Source organism: Physeter macrocephalus, chromosome 11 (genome assembly GCF_002837175.3).
Source record: "Physeter macrocephalus isolate SW-GA chromosome 11, ASM283717v5, whole genome shotgun sequence".
In the NCBI taxonomy this organism is placed as follows: Eukaryota; Metazoa; Chordata; class Mammalia; order Artiodactyla; family Physeteridae; genus Physeter; species Physeter macrocephalus.
In genome coordinates, this window is record NC_041224.1 from 173,420,927 (window position 1) to 173,443,772 (window position 22,846).

At 52.3% G+C, this 22,846-nt stretch overlaps 1 protein-coding gene across 1 annotated transcript in view; it reads right to left on the bottom strand.

The window, feature by feature from the left end:
• SYNE3 (spectrin repeat containing nuclear envelope family member 3) overlaps positions 1-22,846 on the bottom strand; it is a 77,980-nt gene that overhangs the window by 35,970 nt on the left and 19,164 nt on the right. The window contains exons 2-6 of the mRNA XM_028496367.2: positions 22,598-22,755; positions 14,958-15,130; positions 13,358-13,667; positions 4,707-4,868; positions 1,931-2,278 (exon numbers count right to left, since the gene is read on the bottom strand). Of these exons, the coding sequence (XP_028352168.1) occupies positions 1,931-2,278; positions 4,707-4,868; positions 13,358-13,667; positions 14,958-15,130; positions 22,598-22,755 (1,151 nt within the window). The remainder of the gene's footprint in view (positions 1-1,930; positions 2,279-4,706; positions 4,869-13,357; positions 13,668-14,957; positions 15,131-22,597; positions 22,756-22,846) is intronic.

Here is a 22,846-nt window from a genome sequence, read left to right on the forward strand (position 1 = left end):
AGATTCTAGAAATTCATCTATTTGAAATCACAGAATATGTTATTTTTTGAAACTGGCTTCTTTCACTCAGCAAAATGTTTTTTAGATTCTTCTATGCTGTCATGTATATCAGAACTGCACTCCTTTCAACTGACTAATATGCCTTTGTACATATATTCTGTTCTATGATGTGTTTATCCAATACTCTGCTGATAAAAATCTGAGTCGTTTTCAGTTTAGGGCTGTTATGAATAAGGTTGCTGTGAACATTCTTTTACAGATACCCACACTTTTCAAAAGTTCAATTTATATCACTTTGCTTTTACAAAAGACCTACATTAGCACCTGTTTTCGCTACCTGAAAGAAATCCAAAGAGGATTTTAGCTTTTGCGAGAAAAGGTCCTTACCTCTCCACTTGTTCTCTGTTTGTTTGTTTTTCTTTTTCATTTTTTGGCCGTGCTGCGCGGCATGTGGGATCTTAGCTCCCCAACCGGGGATCGAACCCGCCCCTCCCTGCAGTGGAAGCACAGAATCTTAACCACTGGACCACCCAGGAAGTCCCACTTCTCTGCTTTACACCATTTCGGCTCATGAACGGTTTCATAGGAACACTACTTTCAGATAGTGGGGAAACTGTACGAGTCATAGAAGATATTTTGTGGTCGCTGTTCATTGGTTTTTTCAAAAGAGAACCAATTTAAATACAAATATTAAATAAATGGTATAGGTGCTGTATAGCTGTATCAAAAATTATAAAGGGGTCCTTGAATTATTGAAGATAATAATCTACCCACTCACTTTACAGAGGGAGTCAGAAGCTCGTTCAAGATCACAGCAAGTCAGGAAGCCCAGAGTGGACCCAGCTTCTCCCCGCTGCAGGTTTGATGCTTACACCAGGGTTCCTTACCGTCACATATTGACGTGTGAGGTCAGATAACGCTTTGTTGTCGGGGGCTGTCCTGTGCACTGTAGGATGTTTAGCAGCGTCTCTGGCCTCCATCCACTAGACGCCAGGAGCACCTCCACTCCCAGTTGTGACAAACAAAAATGTCTCCAGGCATGGACAATGTCCCCCATTTGAGCCCAGCTGATCTAGACCATGCTGCTGTGGCCTTGGGTTTCCAAATGCCCTGCTGGCTCAGAGATTTCCATAAAGCAGCCGAGGCCCCAAGCATGGGATCTACACCACATCCCGTGCTTCTCCTCTTGTGGGGTCTGTGTACAGGGATGTTTGTATCTCCTGGGATCCCCCAGCCCCATCCTATTAAATAGACTCTAACAGAGACCCACCAGCCATGAGCGCTCCCTCCCCACTCTGGCAGAGACTTGCCGGGGGTTACCTGCAGCGCCGAGAGACGGTCCTTGGTGCTCAGCTGGCACTTGCGCCCCATGCAGCCGTGCACCCGCTCCACCACCGCCTTCAGCCACAGCTGGAACTCGTCCACGCTCACCTGGAAATGCTCATGTTCCTGGGTCACCTGCTCCAGCAGGTCCACTCTGTTCTGTGGGAGGGGAGGAGGGTCACCGGCCACAAAGGTCCCCAGCCCAGGCTGCCCCTCCCCTGGCCTCCCAGGCCTGAATCTGTGTGTGTGTGTGTGTGTGTGTGTGTGTGTGTGTCACACTCAGTCATGTCTGTACATGTGAGTCTGTGAGTTGCGTGTGTCTCTCTGTGCCTGTGTTTGCTTGGGTCTTGACCAACTCATCATGTGATGCTGGGAATGTTGGCCGGGGGGGGGGGGGGAATCTCTCCAGGCCTCAGTTTCCTCATCCAGAAAATAGGTACAAACAACCAATTTGTCTGCTATGCTCGGGGAACTGAGATTATCAAAAATCCAGGAAAACCAGAGCCAGTGTGCTTGAGACTTGGCGTGATCCCCCCACCACACAGAGGATGCCCCGAGGCACACATGGCACCTGGACTGGGCCACGGCTTTGCCAAACACTGCTTACCGAGTAGAGCCTCCAGCGGGCCACCAGCTCGTCCTGGGTCCCGGCTTTGGCCGCGGGTTCCAGGCCGTCCTCCGCCAACCTCTGAAGGCCCTTCCTGAACTCTGCCAGCTCAGCCTCCAGCTGCCCTCTCTGCTGCTCATAGGCTCCCCTGGACCTGAGCAGGCCCTGCAGCCGCCCCTCCTCCTCCTCCCAGAGTGCACGCAGCTTCTCCAGAACATTCCGCATCTCCTCCAGTTCTCTGGTGATCTTCTCTGCACCCAAAGGGGAGGTGTTCTGGATGACCCCCACGGCCTGCTCCTCCAGCCTCTTCAAAGACTCCTCACCCCTGGGAAAGTCACTGGCGATGTCCTAAAGCAGGGAGGCGGTGGGGAAAAAGCACGAGGGGAAAGAGAAAACATGTGCTGCATTTTCCAGGACCGCTGGGAACATCATGCCAAACGGCAATGCCTATTCCCAGGCTAGAGCCAAGGCACCTTTCCAAGGGGTGGACTGTCTGCCTTTAAAACATTCAGGATGTAATTCCTTTACCATGTCATTTACAAGCCACTGGATTAAGTGAAGGGGAAAGTCTCTGTTGGGTACTTCTCTGTCTTTAACACTCTCTGACATTTGTTAATTTTGCTTTTTTTAATAGAGACAGAGGCAGCCTCGGGCTTGAAGCCTTCAGCTGGCAAAAGTATGGAGCAAATAGAACCTAACGACGCCATTTGGCCTCATTACATCTATTTGTATGGTTATCTACTAATTATGAATGAGTATTGGTATTCCATTTATGACAATGATATAAAATTTCTTTTTAAATCAGTGTTCATTGGCTTCTAATAGTAAAACAAACTTTTTAAAAACACTTTTGTCTGTTTTATTTAAAATACCTTCAAAATATTTTTTTCACTTTTTTAGTGAAGTGCAACTTACATGGACTATAATACAGACTCTCCTTGACTTAAAATGGTTCGACTTATGATTTTTTTTACGATGGTTATGAGAGCAATATGCATTCAGTAGAAACTGTACGTTGCATTTTGAATTTTGATCTTTTCCCAGACTAGTGATATGCAGCACGATGCTCTCTCGTGATGCTGGGCGGTGGCGGTGAGTGGAAACCAACATGGTTTTCGCTTTCACTATGGTATTCAATAAATTACATGAGGTAGTCCACACTTCATTATAAAACAGGCTTTGTGTTAGATGATTTTAGGCTAATGGAAGATGATTCTGAGCACGCTTAAGGTAGGCTGGGCTAAGCTATGACGTTTGGTAGGTTAGGTGTATTTAATGCATTTTCAACTTATGATATTTTCAACTTACGATGTGGGTTTATCGGGACGTAGCCCTACTGTAAGTTGAGCAAATCTACATATAGATCTTAAGTGTTACTGTTCAAAGAGTTTTGAGAAATATATATGCCCATGCAGTCCACACTGTTATCAAAATATAGCATTTCTAACATCCCAGAAGATTCTAGAAATTCATCTATTTGAAATCACAGAATATGTTATTTTTTGAAACTGGCTTCTTTCACTCAGCAAAATGTTTTTTAGATTCTTCTATGCTGTCATGTATATCAGAACTGCACTCCTTTCAACTGACTAATATGCCTTTGTACATATATTCTGTTCTATGATGTGTTTATCCAATACTCTGCTGATAAAAATCTGAGTCGTTTTCAGTTTAGGGCTGTTATGAATAAGGTTGCTGTGAACATTCTTTTACAGATACCCACACTTTTCAAAAGTTCAATTTATATCACTTTGCTTTTACAAAAGACCTACATTAGCACCTGTTTTCGCTACCTGAAAGAAATCCAAAGAGGATTTTAGCTTTTGCGAGAAAAGGTCCTTACCTCTCCACTTGTTCTCTGTTTGTTTGTTTTTCTTTTTCATTTTTTGGCCGTGCTGCGCGGCATGTGGGATCTTAGCTCCCCAACCGGGGATCGAACCCGCCCCTCCCTGCAGTGGAAGCACAGAATCTTAACCACTGGACCACCCAGGAAGTCCCACTTCTCTGCTTTACACCATTTCGGCTCATGAACGGTTTCATAGGAACACTACTTTCAGATAGTGGGGAAACTGTACGAGTCATAGAAGATATTTTGTGGTCGCTGTTCATTGGTTTTTTCAAAAGAGAACCAATTTAAATACAAATATTAAATAAATGGTATAGGTGCTGTATAGCTGTATCAAAAATTATAAAGGGGTCCTTGAATTATTGAAGATAATAATCTACCCACTCACTTTACAGAGGGAGTCAGAAGCTCGTTCAAGATCACAGCAAGTCAGGAAGCCCAGAGTGGACCCAGCTTCTCCCCGCTGCAGGTTTGATGCTTACACCAGGGTTCCTTACCGTCACATATTGACGTGTGAGGTCAGATAACGCTTTGTTGTCGGGGGCTGTCCTGTGCACTGTAGGATGTTTAGCAGCGTCTCTGGCCTCCATCCACTAGACGCCAGGAGCACCTCCACTCCCAGTTGTGACAAACAAAAATGTCTCCAGGCATGGACAATGTCCCCCATTTGAGCCCAGCTGATCTAGACCATGCTGCTGTGGCCTTGGGTTTCCAAATGCCCTGCTGGCTCAGAGATTTCCATAAAGCAGCCGAGGCCCCAAGCATGGGATCTACACCACATCCCGTGCTTCTCCTCTTGTGGGGTCTGTGTACAGGGATGTTTGTATCTCCTGGGATCCCCCAGCCCCATCCTATTAAATAGACTCTAACAGAGACCCACCAGCCATGAGCGCTCCCTCCCCACTCTGGCAGAGACTTGCCGGGGGTTACCTGCAGCGCCGAGAGACGGTCCTTGGTGCTCAGCTGGCACTTGCGCCCCATGCAGCCGTGCACCCGCTCCACCACCGCCTTCAGCCACAGCTGGAACTCGTCCACGCTCACCTGGAAATGCTCATGTTCCTGGGTCACCTGCTCCAGCAGGTCCACTCTGTTCTGTGGGAGGGGAGGAGGGTCACCGGCCACAAAGGTCCCCAGCCCAGGCTGCCCCTCCCCTGGCCTCCCAGGCCTGAATCTGTGTGTGTGTGTGTGTGTGTGTGTGTGTGTGTGTATGTGTGCACGGAGCGTGGGACGCAACTGACCCTCAGCCCTTTCGCTGGACACGAAGATCCCAGACAGTCTTCTCTACCTTATCAGCAATCAGCCGAGAAATTCTTGGCTTTGGAGACCAAAACATGTCCGCACTGGGCTTGTCAACCACACAGTGGGCTTTTTTTCCTGCCACGTCCTAGGAATGGCACTCAAGATGGCGCCGTGGTAACAACTACATAACACTACCATTTGAGCACTTACCAAGGTGCCGGCACTGCCCTAAGAACTTTGTGTACGAGATCGTCTCACCGAACGCTCCTGACTACCCCCATGAGGTGGTACCATTATTATCCCAGTCTGATAGATGGGGAAACCAAGGCACAGAAAGTGAAATGACTTGCCCAAGGTCACCTGGCTAGGAAAGCACCAAGATTCCAACCTGGGAGGCAAGGCTGGGCCAACGCATCTCTGCTCCATTGCGACTATGTCCACAGGGTACGAGAGTAAACAGCAGGCTGCCCCCCATTTCCCCCTGAGTGTGGTGATTTGCCTGCATGTGTTGGAACTGCCTCTATTTTCAGACGATCCCACTGAAGCTCTAACCACACAGGGGCAAGATGGTGTCCTGAGGGTGGGTGACATTTGGGGAGATAACAGTGTCCTGCTATAAGACCTACTGTGTGCCTAGAGATTCTGATTTTCAAAACACACCCCTGATTACAGCACCATCTCTTTAAACCCCTCCACGGCTCCCCGCTGTCCCCAGGCCCAGGTCTAAGCATTGTGGCCTGGTGGTCAAGGGCAGGACCCCACGATGAGGCTCTGCAGACCAGCGGTCAAGACCCTGGGCTTGGGAGCCCACTGCCTGGGGCTTGACCCTGGCCCCCTTCGAGCTTGTAATGAACCCCTCTGTATGGTGTGGTTGATAACAGTATCTGCCTCATCAGGGTGATGTGGCATGAAATGAGTCAGGGCTTGCACAACCCCAGAACAGCAGCGGGCAGCTAGGAAGAGCTTGCAGACTCTGAGCCATGGTTTATTGTCACCTGTGATCCTCTGCTCTTGTCACACCCAACCAAGGGAGGGGTGCCAACGTGGCAACACTAATCTCCAGGCCCCACCTGCTCGGAAGATTTGCCCCCTGCCCCCCGGCTGTGGCTCTCCCCCAGCCTTGTCTACCGAATTGTCATCTGGCGGGGACCAAGCTCTCCCTAAGGACACGGGGGTTGATTTCATCTCCCTGGTCCCGCTCAGGGCAGGCTCTGAGACTAAGTGCTTCCTGAGTGGCCAGAAGTAATTAAGTGCGGGGTGCGTGCCGGTGGAGGGATCTCTCCAAGGAGAGCCAAGAAAAAGGAACCAGGGGACCTTCATTTAGTAAGCACCTACTATGTACCTGGAAATAGACCAGCATTATCGTATTTAACATCTTCACAACGATCCCAAAACTGTCCCGTTATGCAAGTATCCAAATGGGTGTTGGGAGGTCACATAACTCTTGCAGACAAGATTTAAACTCCAAGTTCAGACTCCAAAATCACTGCTCAGGCCCAGGGGGTGGCAGAATCTTTCTTTCTCGCAGATGGTAGATATTCTGGCCTTTGCCTGCCATGTGGTTTCCGCTGCAACTTCTCAACCACTTGTGTGCTCCCTACGTCGTAGCACACAAGTTGCGGCCACAGGCAAACACATAAAGAATGGTTGTATTCCAATCAAATGAATCATGGACACTGAAATTTGAATTTCCTATCATTTTCACATGTCATGAAATATTCTGCTTTTAATTCTCCCCCAACCATTGAAAAATATAAAAACTATTTTTGGTTTCCAGGTCATAGAAAAGTCAGGAATTGGGCTGGATTGAACCTATGGGCAGTGGTTTGCTGACCTCAGCTCTCAGCCGTGGAGCCAGGTCATGTTCAGGAGGGTCCTGACCTTCTACGAGGCTAAGCCAACAGTTCTCAACGGGGAAGGGTAGACGGACACGTGGATTTGAAAAACCTCCCTGGCTATTTGTATGTGCCTTCCCCTCCCGTGGAGAAGCCCCCCACCAAACCTAGACACACTAATTCATTTAAACCTTTGCAACACCCATGGCAAGTAGGAGAAAATATCCCCATTTCAGAGACGGGGAAACCAAGGCACAGGATCAAGTCCGTCAGTGAAGAGCTGAGAATCCCCTCACTTATGGGAGTGAGGCTCAGAGCTTCAACGTCAGCGCGCTTGACAGATGGCAAACACGGGGCTGCTTGAATTCAGAAAGTGGACCAAGGCACAGTGACCATCTCCTTCACGTTTCCCTTGCTGGCTCCCCGTCCCCGCAGGATTATCTGCATCCACCAGAATCCTCCCCGAGCTTCCTCCATCCACGGGAAGATTCATTTATGAAACAAAGCGGGTCAAGAATACTAAGCAGAGCATAGGGGCTGGGCCCCTGGTTGACACTGATGGTGATAAAGGTTGTAGTGAGGCAAACTCTCCAATAAAAGTGCCGGCTGGCGGCTGTGTGTGTGTGTGTGTGTGTGTGTGTGTGAAGAATGGGGTGCTGGCACTGGGGGAAATCCAGAGTAAATAAAAGCGTCTGTGATGGTGAGCAGACGCCCTAGGAGAGGAACGCGGCGGCCGAGCAGGGCAGGCATCCAGCCGCGCTCTGTGCCGGGCATGACGAGATCACAGAACACAGTTCGGCCACTGCGGGGGCAGGGCACGTCGGAGGAATGCGGGTGACAAATGGGAGAGGGCTCCACCTCCTCTCGTTACACCAAACAATTAAACCATCTGTGTGGGCAGAGATGTCAGGAATGTCAAAACCCAACCAATTAGCAAGGGCGGGTGTGGATCTGTGCCTCCGCAAAGGGCTGCAGGAAGGGCTCTGACTCCTGGCAGAGATGCCAAGCAAACACAGCCACAGAGGGAAGCAGGGAGGAGGAGGATGCTACTATCTGCCTGGCCCTTCAGAAAACAGAATCATTGGATTAAAAACCATCAGGCAAAGTAAACAAGCAGGCCCCGCCTACTGGCAACCAGCCTGCTTTGTCTATTCTTGACTTTCAGTTGCTTTCTGCTGGCTGTGCCATTGCTCATTCCCGGGCTTGGCCACTTTTCCTGATCAAGAATCTCCCTTCAGGGGGTGGTCACGAAGGATACAGTCCAGAGGTGACGCCCGCTGTGCTTCTGTGGTCCTGTCCCTATCAACACCAGAGGCCTTGCTAATTAACATATTGGAAGTCGAAACTGGATTTTTAGAGGCAAAGGTAGTGGCTTGTTAACCAGCATGAGAAATAATGAAATGGGCTCTCCTCGGTGAAAGTTGAGATATTAATACATACAGTATCTTCTATGGCCTGAGATGCATCCTCCCCAAATTCACACGATGAAGCCCTTACTCTCAATGCGATGGTGTCTGGAGGCGGGGCCTTTGGGAGGTGATCAGGGTTATATGAGGTCATGAGGGTGGGGCCCTCACGATGGGATGAGTGCCCCTATAAGAACAGACACCAGAGAGCTTGCTGACCCTCCCTCTCTACGGTGTGAAGACACAGCGAGAAGGCCGCCATCTTCAAGCCAAGAAGAGGCCCCTCACCAGGAACCAAATCTGCTGACACCTAGAGTTCTAACTTCCCAGCCTCCAGAACTGTGAGAAACAAATTCCTGTTTCTTAAGCCACCAAGTCTATGGTATTCTGTTCTGTCCACCGAGCAGACTAAAACAATATCCCAGGGACCCTTCCCACCCTGAGAAAAGGCCTGGACCTCTAGGGATCCCTGCATGGCTCTCCTACTCTCACTGGGATGGGAGGATTTCAGTTGCCTGCCTCAGGGTGGCTTTCTCATCTGACTTTAGTGCAAGGTGAGACCTTCATCAAATGTACACAGCAGGTGACCAGGAGGCATCCGGGCCACCAAGAATCTCTGAGGGCTACTGGACATGCAGTGTCCCTCACCCTGCTTAGGGAAGAGCCAGAGTGTCTTCCTTTCGTCTGGGGCCGGAAGGCCCAGTATGGGGTATGCCCCGGGAGGCTGATGTTGGGGAAGCTATATCCTATTTTACTAATGAGGACCCTTGCTAAGGGTGATATACAAGTTTGCCCCTCTCAGTAGCTTCTGTCTTCTGAAGGTCATCGCATCATCTGGAAGCTATGACTGTTCTCTCCAGCAAAATGCACATTCACATGACAGTCTGAGTATAACTTCAGAGGCTCTGTAGGGAACTGCCCTGGCCTCTCCCCCATACCGCCTTTCAATCTTCTATTGCCGGCTCAGGGACAGACAAGAAACAGCTCCCCGTTCACCACCCCTATCCCCAACCCCATCCCGAGAGCTAACCGGGCTCCCTGTGAGTTGGAACACAGCTCCCAAACCTCTGGGTCTGTGAGCTTCAGCCAACAGCTCAAAAGGCCAAACTGAACTGCCTTCTCTCATAGGGTCCAGTCACCCTGCACACCCCACAGTTTCCACACTGAGGTCAAAATTCACCAGCCCGTCTAGCAACTCCGACGGCTTCTGCCAGGGCAGCAACTTCCCCCGACCCCTCCATCGCAGGCAGATCCCCCAGGCTCCTGCCCCCAGGATGCTGCCAGCTGGGCTCCGCCTCGGGAAGACCCTTGGAAACAACCTGCTTCCTCATCCAGGGGCTCGAAAACTCCCATGTACTGCTGCCTCCACTTTCTGAGCTGGACCCACAGGAGCTCTGGCGGCCCCGATCTCCCCTGATGGACACAGGTGCAGCGACTCACCCAGGACCCGGGGCAACCACCAAAGGAGGAGCCCACATAGGGAGTCGCCTAGGACTTCCGGTTCTTTCTGACGGGCCAGTGGTATCTGACCCTTAGATTATTATTATTAGGTTTTTTTTATTAAAGTATAGTTGATTTACAGTGTTGTGTTAATTTCTTCTGTATACAGCAGAGTGATTCAGTTATATAGATATATAATTCTTTTTTGTATTCTTCCTAGGACTTCCGGTTCTTTCTGACGGGCCAGTGGTATCTGACCCTTAGATTATTATTATTAGGTTTTTTTTATTAAAGTATAGTTGATTTACAGTGTTGTGTTAATTTCTTCTGTATACAGCAGAGTGATTCAGTTATATAGATACATAATTCTTTTTTGTATTCTTTTCCATTATGGTTTATCACAGGATACTGAATATAGTTCTCTGTGCTATACTGTAGGACCTTGTTGTTTATCTGTAGATTATTTTTTTAAGTAAAAAAAAATTAAAAGGGCCCAGTCACACCTTCTCTATTTACCACATAAGAAGGTTGGAAGGAATAAATGAGGTCAAAGACATGAAGGGACTAGGAAAAGAGAGCATTTGCCAATAAGAGTTGTGATTTCTATAAATTTTTGGATCCAGTGAGGGGAGGGTTCCCTGGAGGGACGATGAGAATCTCTGAGGTGATCATTTCTTAGAACTGGTCTCACCGGTGCCCCAGGCATGCCCCTTCCATACACACGCATGTACACGTACACACGCGTGTACACGTACACACACACACAAAACCACTTTCCATTTCCTGCACGAGGCGCTCTCTGCTGATTGACACAAGCACCTGTTTCCTGTAAAGTCACAGCAAGGAGGCCATGGGCCAGGTACCTCCCCTGCCTGAGCCTGTGGGGCAGACCTGGAGAAAGAATTGCTGTTAAGCAGGCTCTAGCCACTTGGATGCGGTGAGGGAGGGCCAGCTGGCTACACCTCGGAGAGCCAAGCTCCACCCGGCCTGCCTGTCCTCTGAGCCTCCAGCTGCAGGGGCGGGGTTCTCATCCATTCAATGAAGGGCTCCTAGCACCTGCTGCGTGGCAGACACCATTGTTGTGGCTATTTCTTCTCACTGCTACTGAGAGCACAAGTCATCCTTTATTCTGGGAAAATGCTCACCAATTTCAAAGAGCTCACATGCAAACTCATTCAGTCCTACAACCTGGTTCCAGGTAGGGTGAGCGCCCCGAGGCCACACAGCTGGGAAGCAGCAGAGCCTGGCCAGAACCCAGGTCCCTTTCCAAGCATTCTGGGGCCAGCGTCCTATTCCTACTCAAGGTGTCTCAGACTCTCTGCTTATTATAGAACCATTTCCCGTAACTTGAAGGACCCAGGAGACTTCCACCTCTAGCAACATGGGAGAGCTGAATACCCTTCCACCGTAGTCAGCCAGAAATGCTGGATAAAATGTAACAAGCAACATTTAAATGCAGAACCAGGCACGCACAACACACACCGAGGTAAGAGATATCCCATGGACCAGATGCAAAGATGCTATGGAAACCAGGATGCTAAACCCACATGTGTTCTTGACGTCTTCTTGGGTTTAATGCTCAGGTTGGAGGAGGAGGTAAGACTCTGGGCCCAGGGGGGCAGAGACCACAGCAAAAAGGCAGAATATTCAGGGGACTCCCCCTCTGTCAAAGGGTGAACTAGAGAAAAAAACCTTCCCACCAGCGCAGTACAAGACAGAAGCATATGTGTTTCAGCCTGGGCTCTGGTTGAAAAGACAAGTGAAAAGATAGTCACCTTTCAGAGTATGGAGCCAGGAGCCTCTTGCATCATTTTGGCTTAGGGTTCAAGCGCAGAGAACCCACTTGATTTAGGAACCCCCAAAACATTTCAGTGACACTCAATAGGAATCCTGAAGGTAAATTCCCACGGTAGCCTGGCTGAAGAAAACACAAGTTCTCTGAGGGCCAGGCCCAACCACGGGGTTCTGCAGATAAGGCCCCAAATAGGATGAGCTCACAGCTCAGCATTACGAAGTCTCCAAGGAAACGATCCACCATGTCAGGAGACCCAACAGACAACAGCATCAGGCCAGGAACTCCAGCTACTTGAGCAGCCTGACGATTATAAAATGTGTGTGATTAAAATGACTACAGATAGAATCCGTACCTGAGAGGAGTGCAAAGCGTAAGAGAAAAAGGACAATGAAAAAAAGAGGGGCTTCCCTGGTGGCGCGGTGGTTAAGAATCCGCCTGCCAATGCAGGGGACACGGGTTCGAGCCCTGGTCGGGAAGATCCCACGTGCCGCGGAGCAACTAAGCCCGTGCGCCGCAACTACTGAGCCTGCGCCCTAGAGCCCGTGAGCCACAGCTACTGAGCCCACGTGCTGCAACTACTGAAGCCCACACGTCTAGAGCCCATGCTCCGCAACAAGAGAAGCCACCGTGATGAGAAACCCACGCACCGTAACGAAGAGCAGCCCTCGCTCACCGCAACTAGAGAAAGCCTGCGTGTAGCAACGAAGACCCAATGCACCAAAAAATAAATAAATAAAATAAGTAAATTTTTAAAAAAATAAGAAAGAAAGAAAAAATGAATGACAGATATAATACAAAACCAAATAGAATTTCTTGAAACAAAATTGAACTTAATAACTCAATGGACTGTTTAAACCAAGGCAAGAATGAGGTGAGAGATGGGGACAAAGAATGGGCAGAGGAATTGGGGGAAGGACAAAAGAGAGGAAAGCAAAGGAGAAGGACTAAAGGGCACGAGGAGGGAGGGAAGGAACGAAGGAGGGAGGGAGAGGGGAGGAGAGCTGGGTGGAAGTGAACCTCAAAGTCCATCAGTCAGTCAGTCAACACACACTTACTAAGGGCCCACATGTGTATTAGGCATGGGTAACACTGGCCATACAGACAGTAGATAATGTGTCAATGGGTGGATGGATGGTGGAGGGGTGGGTGGATGGGTAGGTGGAAGATTGACAGGTAGGTAGTTGTATAATGCTTGGGTGAGTGGATGAGAGATGGGTGACAAGTACATAGTGAGTAGGTAAGTGGGTGAAGGGGTAAACGGTGGGTAGTAGATAGTGCAGAGATGGATGAGTACATGGGTGAAGAGTACCTAGGTGGGTTGAGGTGTAGGTGAATGAATAGATGGGTGGGTGATTAAGTGGTTGGAGAGAGGAATAGGAGATCTAGTTAGGTTAGTGGAGAGATAGATGGGTGAGTGGGTAGACAGATGGATAGGAGGGTGGGGAGATGGGTGGATGGATGGGTAGGTAAGTGGATAGAGTGGTGAGTGGGTAGATAGTAAATAAGAGATTTGGTGGTTAGTTTAGAGGGGAGATAGACGGGTGAGTGGGTAGACAGATGGATAGGAGGGTGGGGAGATGGGTGGATGGATGGGTAGGTAAGTGGATAGAGTGGTGAGTGGGTAGAGAGTAAATAAGAGATTTGGTGGTTAGTTTAGAGGGGAGATAGACGGGTGAGTGGGTAGACAGTTGGGTAGGAGGGTGGGGAGATGGGTGTACGGTGGTGGGTGAGTGGTGTCGGGTGGGTGGGATAGACAGCAGGTAGATGGACGGATAGACGGTGAGGGAGCAGAGGAGCGGCTGGGTGGGTGGATGGGAGCAGACGAGCGATGAAGGGGCGAAGACAGAGCCCACTGCCCTCACCCACCTGGGCTTTGGTCTTCACCGCGTCGTACTCGGCCTTCATCTTCTCCTGCGCGTCTCCGTCCACGCTGGGGTCCCCGATCCTGCTGAACAGGGAGGCCGCCTCCTCCAGCAGCCGGTCCAGGAGCACGGCCTGATTGTCCACGTTGTGAAGCAGCACCTGGGCGTGGCTCAGCTGCCAGCGTTTCTCCTTCAGGCCCGGCTGCAGCTCCACGGGGGGCTCGAGCACCACGGTCATCTTCTGGAACCAGCGGTAGAACTCATCCCGGGCCAGCAGGTACTCGCTCCAGTGCAGCCACACCCACTCGATACGGCTGCAGGCAGAGGCCACGGCCATGAGCAAACCCCCACCAGGCTCATGGGCGGGGAGGCCGTGCCGCTGCCCCCTCCCCGGTACTGGGGGGCTGGGGGAGGGGGCACAAGGACACCCTCTCGGGCCCCACCCCAGTCCTGATAGACAAGACCCTCCCGTCTGGGAAACAAGCTCCATGGGGCTAATGATCAGGGTGGCTGAGATTCCAGACCTGCTCTGAGAACCCCCAGCCTGCTGATGCCCTTAGCCACCGGGACCCCAAACTCTAGCCCCAAACTCCTATGAGGGATGCACGACGATGCCCCCAGTTGTTTCTCTCCGGTGTTGGGACTCCACACACAGTCACCCTGGCTCTTGCCACATGGAGGCCCGCTAGCAGTCACGAGAAGACTTCCACGGGGAGTGTGTCTCTTAATTTGCAGAGTACAATAGGATCCGTGGGCTCGTCACCGCTCAGGGGGACAGAGGGCTGGGGCCTGTGCATGGGTCCCAGGCGTGCCATGAACTCGCTGCATTACCCTGCCTCTGCACCCGCCTCAGTTTCCCCGTCTGTAACATGGAGATGGCCCTATTGGTCCAGCCAACATCAAGCTACTTCGTTTGGAATTCCAAGTGAAAGAGTTTGAAAAGCAGAAAACACTGTGTAAAGTCCCCCCGGTCCACTCAACATTCTGGTTTCATAAAGACGAAGAAGATGCTGGCAGTTCCTGCCCACTGAGGACCTCCCGTGTGCCAAGCGCTGTGCCTGGCTCTTGACATTTCCTATCCCCCGCCATCCTCCTAAAAACCTTCAAGAAACACTTGATGATACCCATTGTCCAGATGAGGCGCCTGAGGCTCAGAGGTCAAGTAACTTTTCCAAGGCCACACAGCAAGTAACCAGTAGAGCAAGAGGCGATCCCAGGTCAGGCTAAGCCCCCACCACTGACCTGGCTCCCTGGTACAAGCAGAGAATCTGGGCTAAAGTGCTAGCAAGGCAACAGGCCTTCTTACCCCCCAGGGCCATTTGGCCATTCTGCTGGAGGATGCACACGCGGCGGCAAGTCTACCAAGAGTTAATTGTTGGCAAAACACGATGGGCTCCCACAGTCTATTATCCTCGTTAAGCTTGATTATAATTAGAAAGAGGCAGGCAGGGTTGACTGACATCCCAAGAGAGCATCCTGTTCCCAGTAATCCCAGGACCGAAGAAATGTCCCTTGGGCAGAGGCCCCAGGCCAGCGTGGTGGTGGGCACGGAGGATAGGCAGCAGCTGCAGACAGAGGCCTGGAAAGGTACCCAGCCACCCTACCTGTGACAGTGGGTCATGTAGGTGACCGTCTCCTCCCACTGGGCTTTGACGTCCCTCAGCCGGGCCAGGATCTCGGGCTTCTGGTCCTCATGGCAGCATGCCAGGAGGGCTTCGGCCGCCTGCAGCACCATGTCCACCTTCATGCGGCCCTCTGGCTCTAGCTGGCATATTTTCTGTTGTGGACACAAAGCCAGTTCCCGGGAGTTAAGACAACACGCCAACAGGCAGAGCCTTGGGAAGACAGTGGCAAGACATGGAAAGAGGCAGGATTTTGAGACCAGAGGAGCTGGGGTTCGAACCGCAGCCCCTGCCCCTTCTCCTGTGACCTTGGGCAGGCTGCAAAGGGCTCTGGGGTGGGAGCGAGCAGCGATGGAGATTAATCAGCACAGAACCGCCCAGAGCTGTCTGATGATAGGAGTGCCCTCCCTTCCCCGATGAGTCTGTTCCCAGCTGCGTGAACCCAGAAAAGTTTCATTACTTCCCTGGACTTGCTTTTCTTGTCTGTAAAGTGGGTGTATAGTGGTACTCAGCTCTCAGATTTTTTTTTTTTTTTCCAGAATTAACTGAGAAAATGCATGTAAAGTGCATGTCCCAGTGTGTGGCGCCATGAGAATCTGCCTCTCAGGCCCACTGCAGGGAGTGGGCTTGGCCCAGGTCCCCAGCCAAGGCTCGGAATTATCTCTGAGTTTGCAGTTGGCACCAAGGCCTCGTTCCCTCGGCTGTTCCCACCAGTGACCAAACAGGAACGTGAAGGCAGGCCCGTTACTACAGGACACTGGGCTCCTCTGATGGGTGACTGATTCGGGATGCCCCAAGGCCTTGCCAAATTCCCCGAGAACTACCCGGCAGCCCAAGATTCTCCCTGCTCTCCCGGACTCAGGGTCGGACCTGCATTGGACTGACCGCGTCCCTCCCAGCCTCCCCGGGTTCCCGTCCCATTTTCTCTCACAGATGGTTCCCTATTAAACGTCTTGCATATTTAACCAAATCTTGGCCTTGGCTTCTTGGAGGAGCAAGGCTGATACACAACGCCTGGCAAATAGTACGTTATCTGGTAACATTAGCTGTTGTCATTATTCACTGTGATTATTCTAGTTCTTTGGCAACTAAAGCTTGGTCTCTGCAGTCAAAATAAGATTAGACTCCAATTCCAGGGCTAGTCCCCACTACCTGTGTGACCTTTATCATGGTACTTAAACTCTCCAGGCCTATGAAATGGGGGAAGATAATGGTTACGCCACTCAAGGTTAGAGTAACATTGTGAGATACATTAGCACATGGCCTGGCCCACACTGCACCTTCCATCACTCCAAAATTGTTCACTGTTACTTCTATCTTTTGCTTACCTTCCGATTATATTTACTAACAGCACAGCATGTGCCTAAAGCTCCAGCTCTTCCCCAGCCTGTCTCCCTAAGGCTGGCAGTCAGTTTTCTTAGACTGACGTCGCAGTGGGGCTGGCCGTCTGAGCCTTCTCTGTGGGTGGGGTCGGGGAGGGGCTCCTGCCGTGTCCAGTGCTGCCCCACTGAGAGCTCTGTGGTCCCAGGCAGGTCACTCAGTCACTCAGAGATGGTGATAACAATCTCTGCTTTGTCTACCTCATAGGGTTATAATATTACTTTTCAAAAACACTATTAATTAGAACATTGATATGTTAGCATACTTTATCAACCACTGAGCAGTTATGTAGACCCTCCCCCAACACATGCAAATGGGCAGTGGTCCCAGTCCTTTTTGTTACTTCATATGAGAGTGGTTAACGATTACGATGACAATGGTGATGGTACAGAGCAGCGGTCCCCAACCTTTTTGGCACCAGGGACCGGTTTCGTGGAAGACAGTTTTTCCACGGGTCGTGGCAGGGTGGGAGATGGTTCAGGTCGTCATGCGGGCGATGGGGGGCGGCAGATGAAGCTTCGCTCGTTCGCCTGCTGTGCAGCCAGGTTCCTAACAGGCCACGGACCAGTCCCGGTCCCCGGCCCAGGGCTTGGGGACCCCTGGTATAGAGGGATTTCCCTGCCTACGCGTGTGATCAAAGAGTGAGTAAAGAACCTCCTTACAAGGGCTGTCTCTGTGCTCTGAGTGGGGTGTGGAGCAGGTAGAGTGAAGAGCAGGGAGACTCCCCAGGAGAGGAAAAGGGCTTTTGTTTGGGGTTTAGGGGCTGGGCCGAGAAGCAAGATTTGCCAGACCCTAGAAGGTAACGGGGAGAGCAAAGCACCCAGCAGGGACCCCAAGTCCCGCTCAGCAGGCAGCAGCAAAGTGGCGGACAAAGGCTCCATAGTGACGAGTGTGGACCAAAGACCCAGGGCCACCGTGGAATGTTCTGGGCTGAGTAAGGTTACCCACCCCCTGCGCAGAACATTTCACACCGCTCAGAAGAAGGGGTCCCCCGGCGTGGCTGAGGATGAATTTCTTGCCATCCAGTGAGATTTAATTTGATTAGAAATAATAATAATAGTTCAGGATCTGATGTCTCTGACACCCAGGGCTGTGGAGTAGACCCCATGCCCAATCCCCAAGCTGGCAAGATGGCACCAGGGTGATTCCAGTTTTACCAGTGGGGGCACTGGGGACCCACAGAAACCTTAGCTTTGCAGAACAATTCTCTGCAGCAGTTAGTGAGGCCTCCTCTATAGGGGCTGCCCAATTTAACCTCAGTCGGAATCCAGCTCCGTGAATGAAGGGAGACAGCAGCCTGGGGAAGAAACTAAATTCAATCTCTCTCTGCCACACTCACAAGGAACCAGCCAAGCCTGGAAAGTCCCTGTGAGGACAAGGGCCCCTTCTCAAAGTACAGGGTCCTGATGGTGTGATCTCCTCTAGGCCTCTGGACCTTTGCCCTCCTGATTCCTGGCCAGGGAGGCGCAGGCTGGACCAGGGGCACATGGGAGATGGGGGGACCCACCGCTCTTTGCAGGGGAGCGAGCCTGTTGCTTCCCTGCAAAGAGGAAAGAGCTGGCCAGTCCCAAAGGCCGGCAGAACATGAGCCCCACCTGGCCTGAAGCAGAAACCCCTGCCCCCAAACCAAAACGTCGACCAGAGGCATGTCTGCTCTGGGACCAGAGGCTAGGGCTGAGCTGGCAAAGCCAACTTTCGAGAAGCAGATTCCACCCTCCTTCTCTGCCCTGATGATTCCGCTCTTCGGCTGGTGCGTGGTTCTTCTACAGCCCCACCCCAGCAAGGACACAGTCCAGGAGTGCTTGGCAAGGGACACGAGCCAGCTGGGAAGAGGTCATTGAACTGTAGCCACAAAGCCATTCTGATTCGAGGGAGCCAGTGAGGACAGAAGTCAGGCGGGGGTTGCGTGGAGGGAAAATCTTAGCAGGGAGGAGAAGCAGGTCAGGAAGGCTGGAGGAATGCGGTGAGTCAGGGCTTTCCCTCGACGCAGTCACGGCCAGATGGGCGCTGTCCTGAGTAATATGCTGAGTGCTGTGCTGAGTACTATGCTGGGTACCGAGCTGAGTACTGTGTTGGGTACTGCGCTGGGTACTGAGCTGACTACTGTGCTGAGTACTATGCTGAGTACTATGCTGGGTACCGAGCTGAGTACTGTGCTGGGTACTGCGCTGGGTACTGAGCTGACTACTGTGCTGAGTACTATGCTGAGTACTGTGCTGGGTGCTATGCTGGGTACCGAGCTGAGTACTGTGCTGGGTACTGCGCTGGGTACTGAACTGACTACTGTGCTGAGTACTATGCTGGGTACCGAGCTGAGTACTGTGTTGGGTACTGTGCTGGGTACTGAGCTGACTACTGTGCTGAGTACTATGCTGAGTACTGTGCTGGGTACTAGAATCCAGGAGGAAAACAAACATGGCCCGATGCTTGCAGGCTGTAAGGGGGTCTGCAGACAAGAGCACAGATGACTGTAAAAGAACCATGAGAGACCCCAAACTTGGAGCTCTGAGGAGGGATGTGGGCAAACCAAGAAGGCCTTATGAGGAGGTGGCGGTGGCACCAGGCCTCAGTGCTGAGCAGACATTTGAGCCAGCGAAGCTAGGAAAACACGGCGTGTTCAGGGCATCCGGCTTTTGGAAGCCAAGTCCTAGGAAATGTGGCATGTCTCTGACCATAAAGAGCCTTGCAAACCAGTAAGGAAGCAGCCTGGCCTAGATCCCAAGTGCAGGGACGAGGAAGGCAAAGAGACAAGATGCTGCAACCTGGGAGACCAGCCGCTGCAGGCACCGGCATAGGCTGGGAGACTCCACAGGCTGGTGTCCCTGCATCGAAACCACGAGAAACAACCTTCTCCGCTGGCTCTGCCAGCGTGCCCTGCACTTTGCCAAGGGCGCCAGTAAGTCGTTGGCCTCAATCCTCCCACCCTCCTGCAAGGTGGCAACTAGCACTTTCCCCAGGAGCAAAGCTGAAGTTCAGAAGGCACCGGAAATTCTCCCCAGGTGCCACAGCCAGAGCGGGGATTCGAACCCAGGCCTGCAGGCCCCAGACCCCAAGCTCTCTTCCTCCCCCAGGCTCCTCCCTCCCCTCCCCCTGGATCCCCATCCTGGCTAACTCCTCCTCCTTCAAGCCTCAGCAGTGAAGTCACGTGTCCCCAGAGGCGTCTCTTGAACCCCCCTGCCGGGGGTTCTTCCTGCACTTTACAGCTGGGAAAATGAGGTGGCAGCAGGGCGTGGGACCCGCTCCTGGCCACACAGCTACTAAGCTTCAGAGTTGGATCAGAACTCATATCCTGGTCACTCCAGCCAACAGGCGCTTGGGACGTGCATCACTGAGCTGCTGGAGGGATCGAATGGGAGACCCCAGACCCCAGGGGAGACCCCACGGACCAGCAGGTAGAGAAGGCTCTAGCTGCTCCCTTTCACCAGAGGACAAGGGTGAAATGTTTTCTTACTGCAGAATTGGTTTTGAAACATCAAAGCCCACAGAAAACGAGCGGGTCTGAGCCCCGTAGGAGAGCACGGTGGCGGGGCACCCAGGACGCGGCTCCCTTGACCTAGGCTCCAGGCCAAATCCCTGAGGGCCCACCTGATGGAAGCGCTCCCTCGGCTTCCAGAACCCGGTCACCTTGGCCTTGCCAACAGCTCTTCCTAAGGGCCGCCCTTGCCTTCGCCTAACGAAGCCAGACCCTCCACCAGGGGGTAATGAGCTGCCGGCAAACGGTGCAAGGTGCAAAGGGCTTAGCACGCTCAGACAGCAAGTGCTGCTGTGAGGACCTGGGTCTGGGGCTGGGGGACGGGCTGAGGAAAGACCCGCGGACAAGGGGTCGTTTCCTTTCACACGCACAGCCAGACCCAAACGAAAGGGCGTTCCAGCTAGACGCAACAGCACACACAAAGGTTTGGTGATAGGAAATCTAGGAGGTTTTCTGCCAACGGGAGAGGATGTGTGCCTGGGAGGTCGGCTGGAGGGGGAAGCTGAGGCTGGAGAAGAGGGTTGTGGCTGATAGGTAGTAGAGGACGTTTGATGCCAGGTGAAGCTGGGTTTTCTCTCGCGGGCAATGGGGAGCCAGGGAAGGTTTCAGAGGAGGAGAATAATTTCATGAGACCCATGTTAGGGATGTACCTCGTACATACTTGTGTGGCTGCAGGATTATGTGCATGCCTGTCCCCGTGACGCCGTGAACCCGAGCGTAGGGTGTGCCTCACCCCTTCCACTGCCCCAGGACCCCACACGGGGACGGCCAGTGATGCTCTGAACTCAGCCCTGATCCATTCCTTTCATTCTGGCCCATCACTGTGCCTAGGAATCCATTTCACTATTGAAAAGTGGGGACAATACAGCACCATCACAGGGCTTTGGGGAAACTAAACATGAAAGCTGATAGTACAGGCTTGAGCACATAATAGTTGCTGAATGAACGTCAGCTCTCTTCTCTCAGTGACGGGGCAGAGTCATCTTTTGATAATGAATATTGGTGACAATAATAATGACACTGATGACAGAGGCCGAGGCTGGCAAGAGAAGGGGCTGTGGCTGTCAGCTCCTCTCCTCACCAGGCTTGCCCCTGACCTTCCGAACCTCCAACCCTTCACCCACTCTGTTACAGAGGACGGGTCCTCCTTGGCTCCCTGTTCCAGGCTCTGGAACCACTGACCCCTCCCCACCTCTCTGGCCCTGACCCCTGCTTCTCCCTGATGCTTGATGCTGTCCCAACACCAACGTCGGGGGTGTCCCACGTGCGCCCCCAGCTGTGCCCACCTCCAGTGATCTTCCTGTTCTGTTCGCTCTGCCTGGAGCCCCTTCCCTCCCCTCCCCCTGGATCCCCAAGTCTGGCTAACTCTTCCCCATTCAAGCCTCAGCAGTAAAGACCCTTGTCCCCAGAGGCCTCTCTTGACCCCCTAAACCGGGGGACGTGACCTCCTCGGGGCTCCCCGTGTACCCTGGCTTCTCCACTCACTTCACCGTGCAGTTGAGAAGCCTCTGAGCGGGCCACTCAAGAGTGGTCACCCCTCCTTTCTGCCGTGATGGTCCCCTGGGCAGGGCTCTCATCAGCTGCATCAAGTATCTGTTCATGGCAGGCACGATTTTACAGAAGCACACGATGCTGCAGGGAAGCAGAAAGCATGCTTGAAGAGGAGTCAGAAGACCAGAATTCCAGGGTGGAGTGTCCTCCCCAGAGACCTTTTCCACTTGAACAAGTCACCAGACCGCTCCAAGACTCAGTTTCCCCACTTGTAAAATGCAAACCCTGGGTCCCCCTTCATACTGTGTGGTGACACTTAAGACGTTGGCCCTGAAAAGGTGATATCAATTCTTAATTTTAACTGTCCGCTTCCAAAAAGAGCATTAGATATTCTCAATAAAATGTGCAAAATCAGTAAGACGGCTCAAAAAAAAAAAAAAGAAAAAAAGAGAAAGAAAGAATTAAGACAAGACACAGGGAAGTGGGTGTGGGGTCAGCTCTGTTTCTAGACTGTTGGGGGGTCAGTTTGTGCAGGAAGAGGTAAGCCTCCCCTTAAATAAAGCAACCATTGTTAGGTGACAAATTAGAATTGTGGCATATCCCAATGGATATGACCTGAGAGACGTTAAGTCAACTGCTTTACTTACAGATGGGAAACTGAGGCCCAGAGAGGGACAGGGATGTGGCCGAGGTCACACAGCACTTTAGATCAGCGTGGCGACTACAACCCAGGTCTCTGACTCTTAGTCTAGAGTTCTTCCCCCCGGCCCGGAGCAGATGACCTCAGGTGGGGGGCACCACAGTGCTGGGCCAGGCACTGGGCATCGGCCCTTCCGGTCAGGGCAGCACTGAGCCTCTGCCTTGTGCCAGGTCAGGGTAGAGCTGGACTCGAGCCCTATAAAAGCCAAGGGAGGGGCCTCAGCTGCAGAGAAGCAGAGAAGGGGCAGGAAGCGGGGCCTGGGCCACCTGGGGGTGGGGACCATCCGGCTGCACGGTGCCCCCTTCCAGGATGGGAGAGTCAGACCCTTACAATGAAAGTGTGATCCTAGGACCCCCAGCAAAGGTGTCGCCGAGAGCACGTCAGAAACGTCACATCTCGGGTCCACCCCCAGCTCCTGGCTCAGAATCTGCACTTAAACCCCAGCAGATTCAAAGACATCAGATTTTGAGAAACACCGGTCTAGTCCGCTCCGCCAAGTAACAGTTGGGAAACCTGAGGCCTGAGAGGGAGGGAGCGGGCCAAGGCCACAGGGTTATCAAGGCCATGGTCTCTGCATACCTCGGTCTCCCGCAGCCTGGCCTCCAGGGCTGCGCGGGGCCCCTGGGTGTTGTCATTGATCTGCAGCCGCTCCTGCACAGCCTTCATCCACTCCTGGGCGTCCCCCATGCTCCGGGCGAAGCCCTCCCGCGGCTGCTGAGTCATGGCACCTGCAGGGGCTGAAGACAGGACCACACGAGGTCAGGCGCACAGGTGAGAACGCGGAGGAGGCGAGGAGGACGGGGGGGGGGGGGGGGGGGGGGGGGGGCA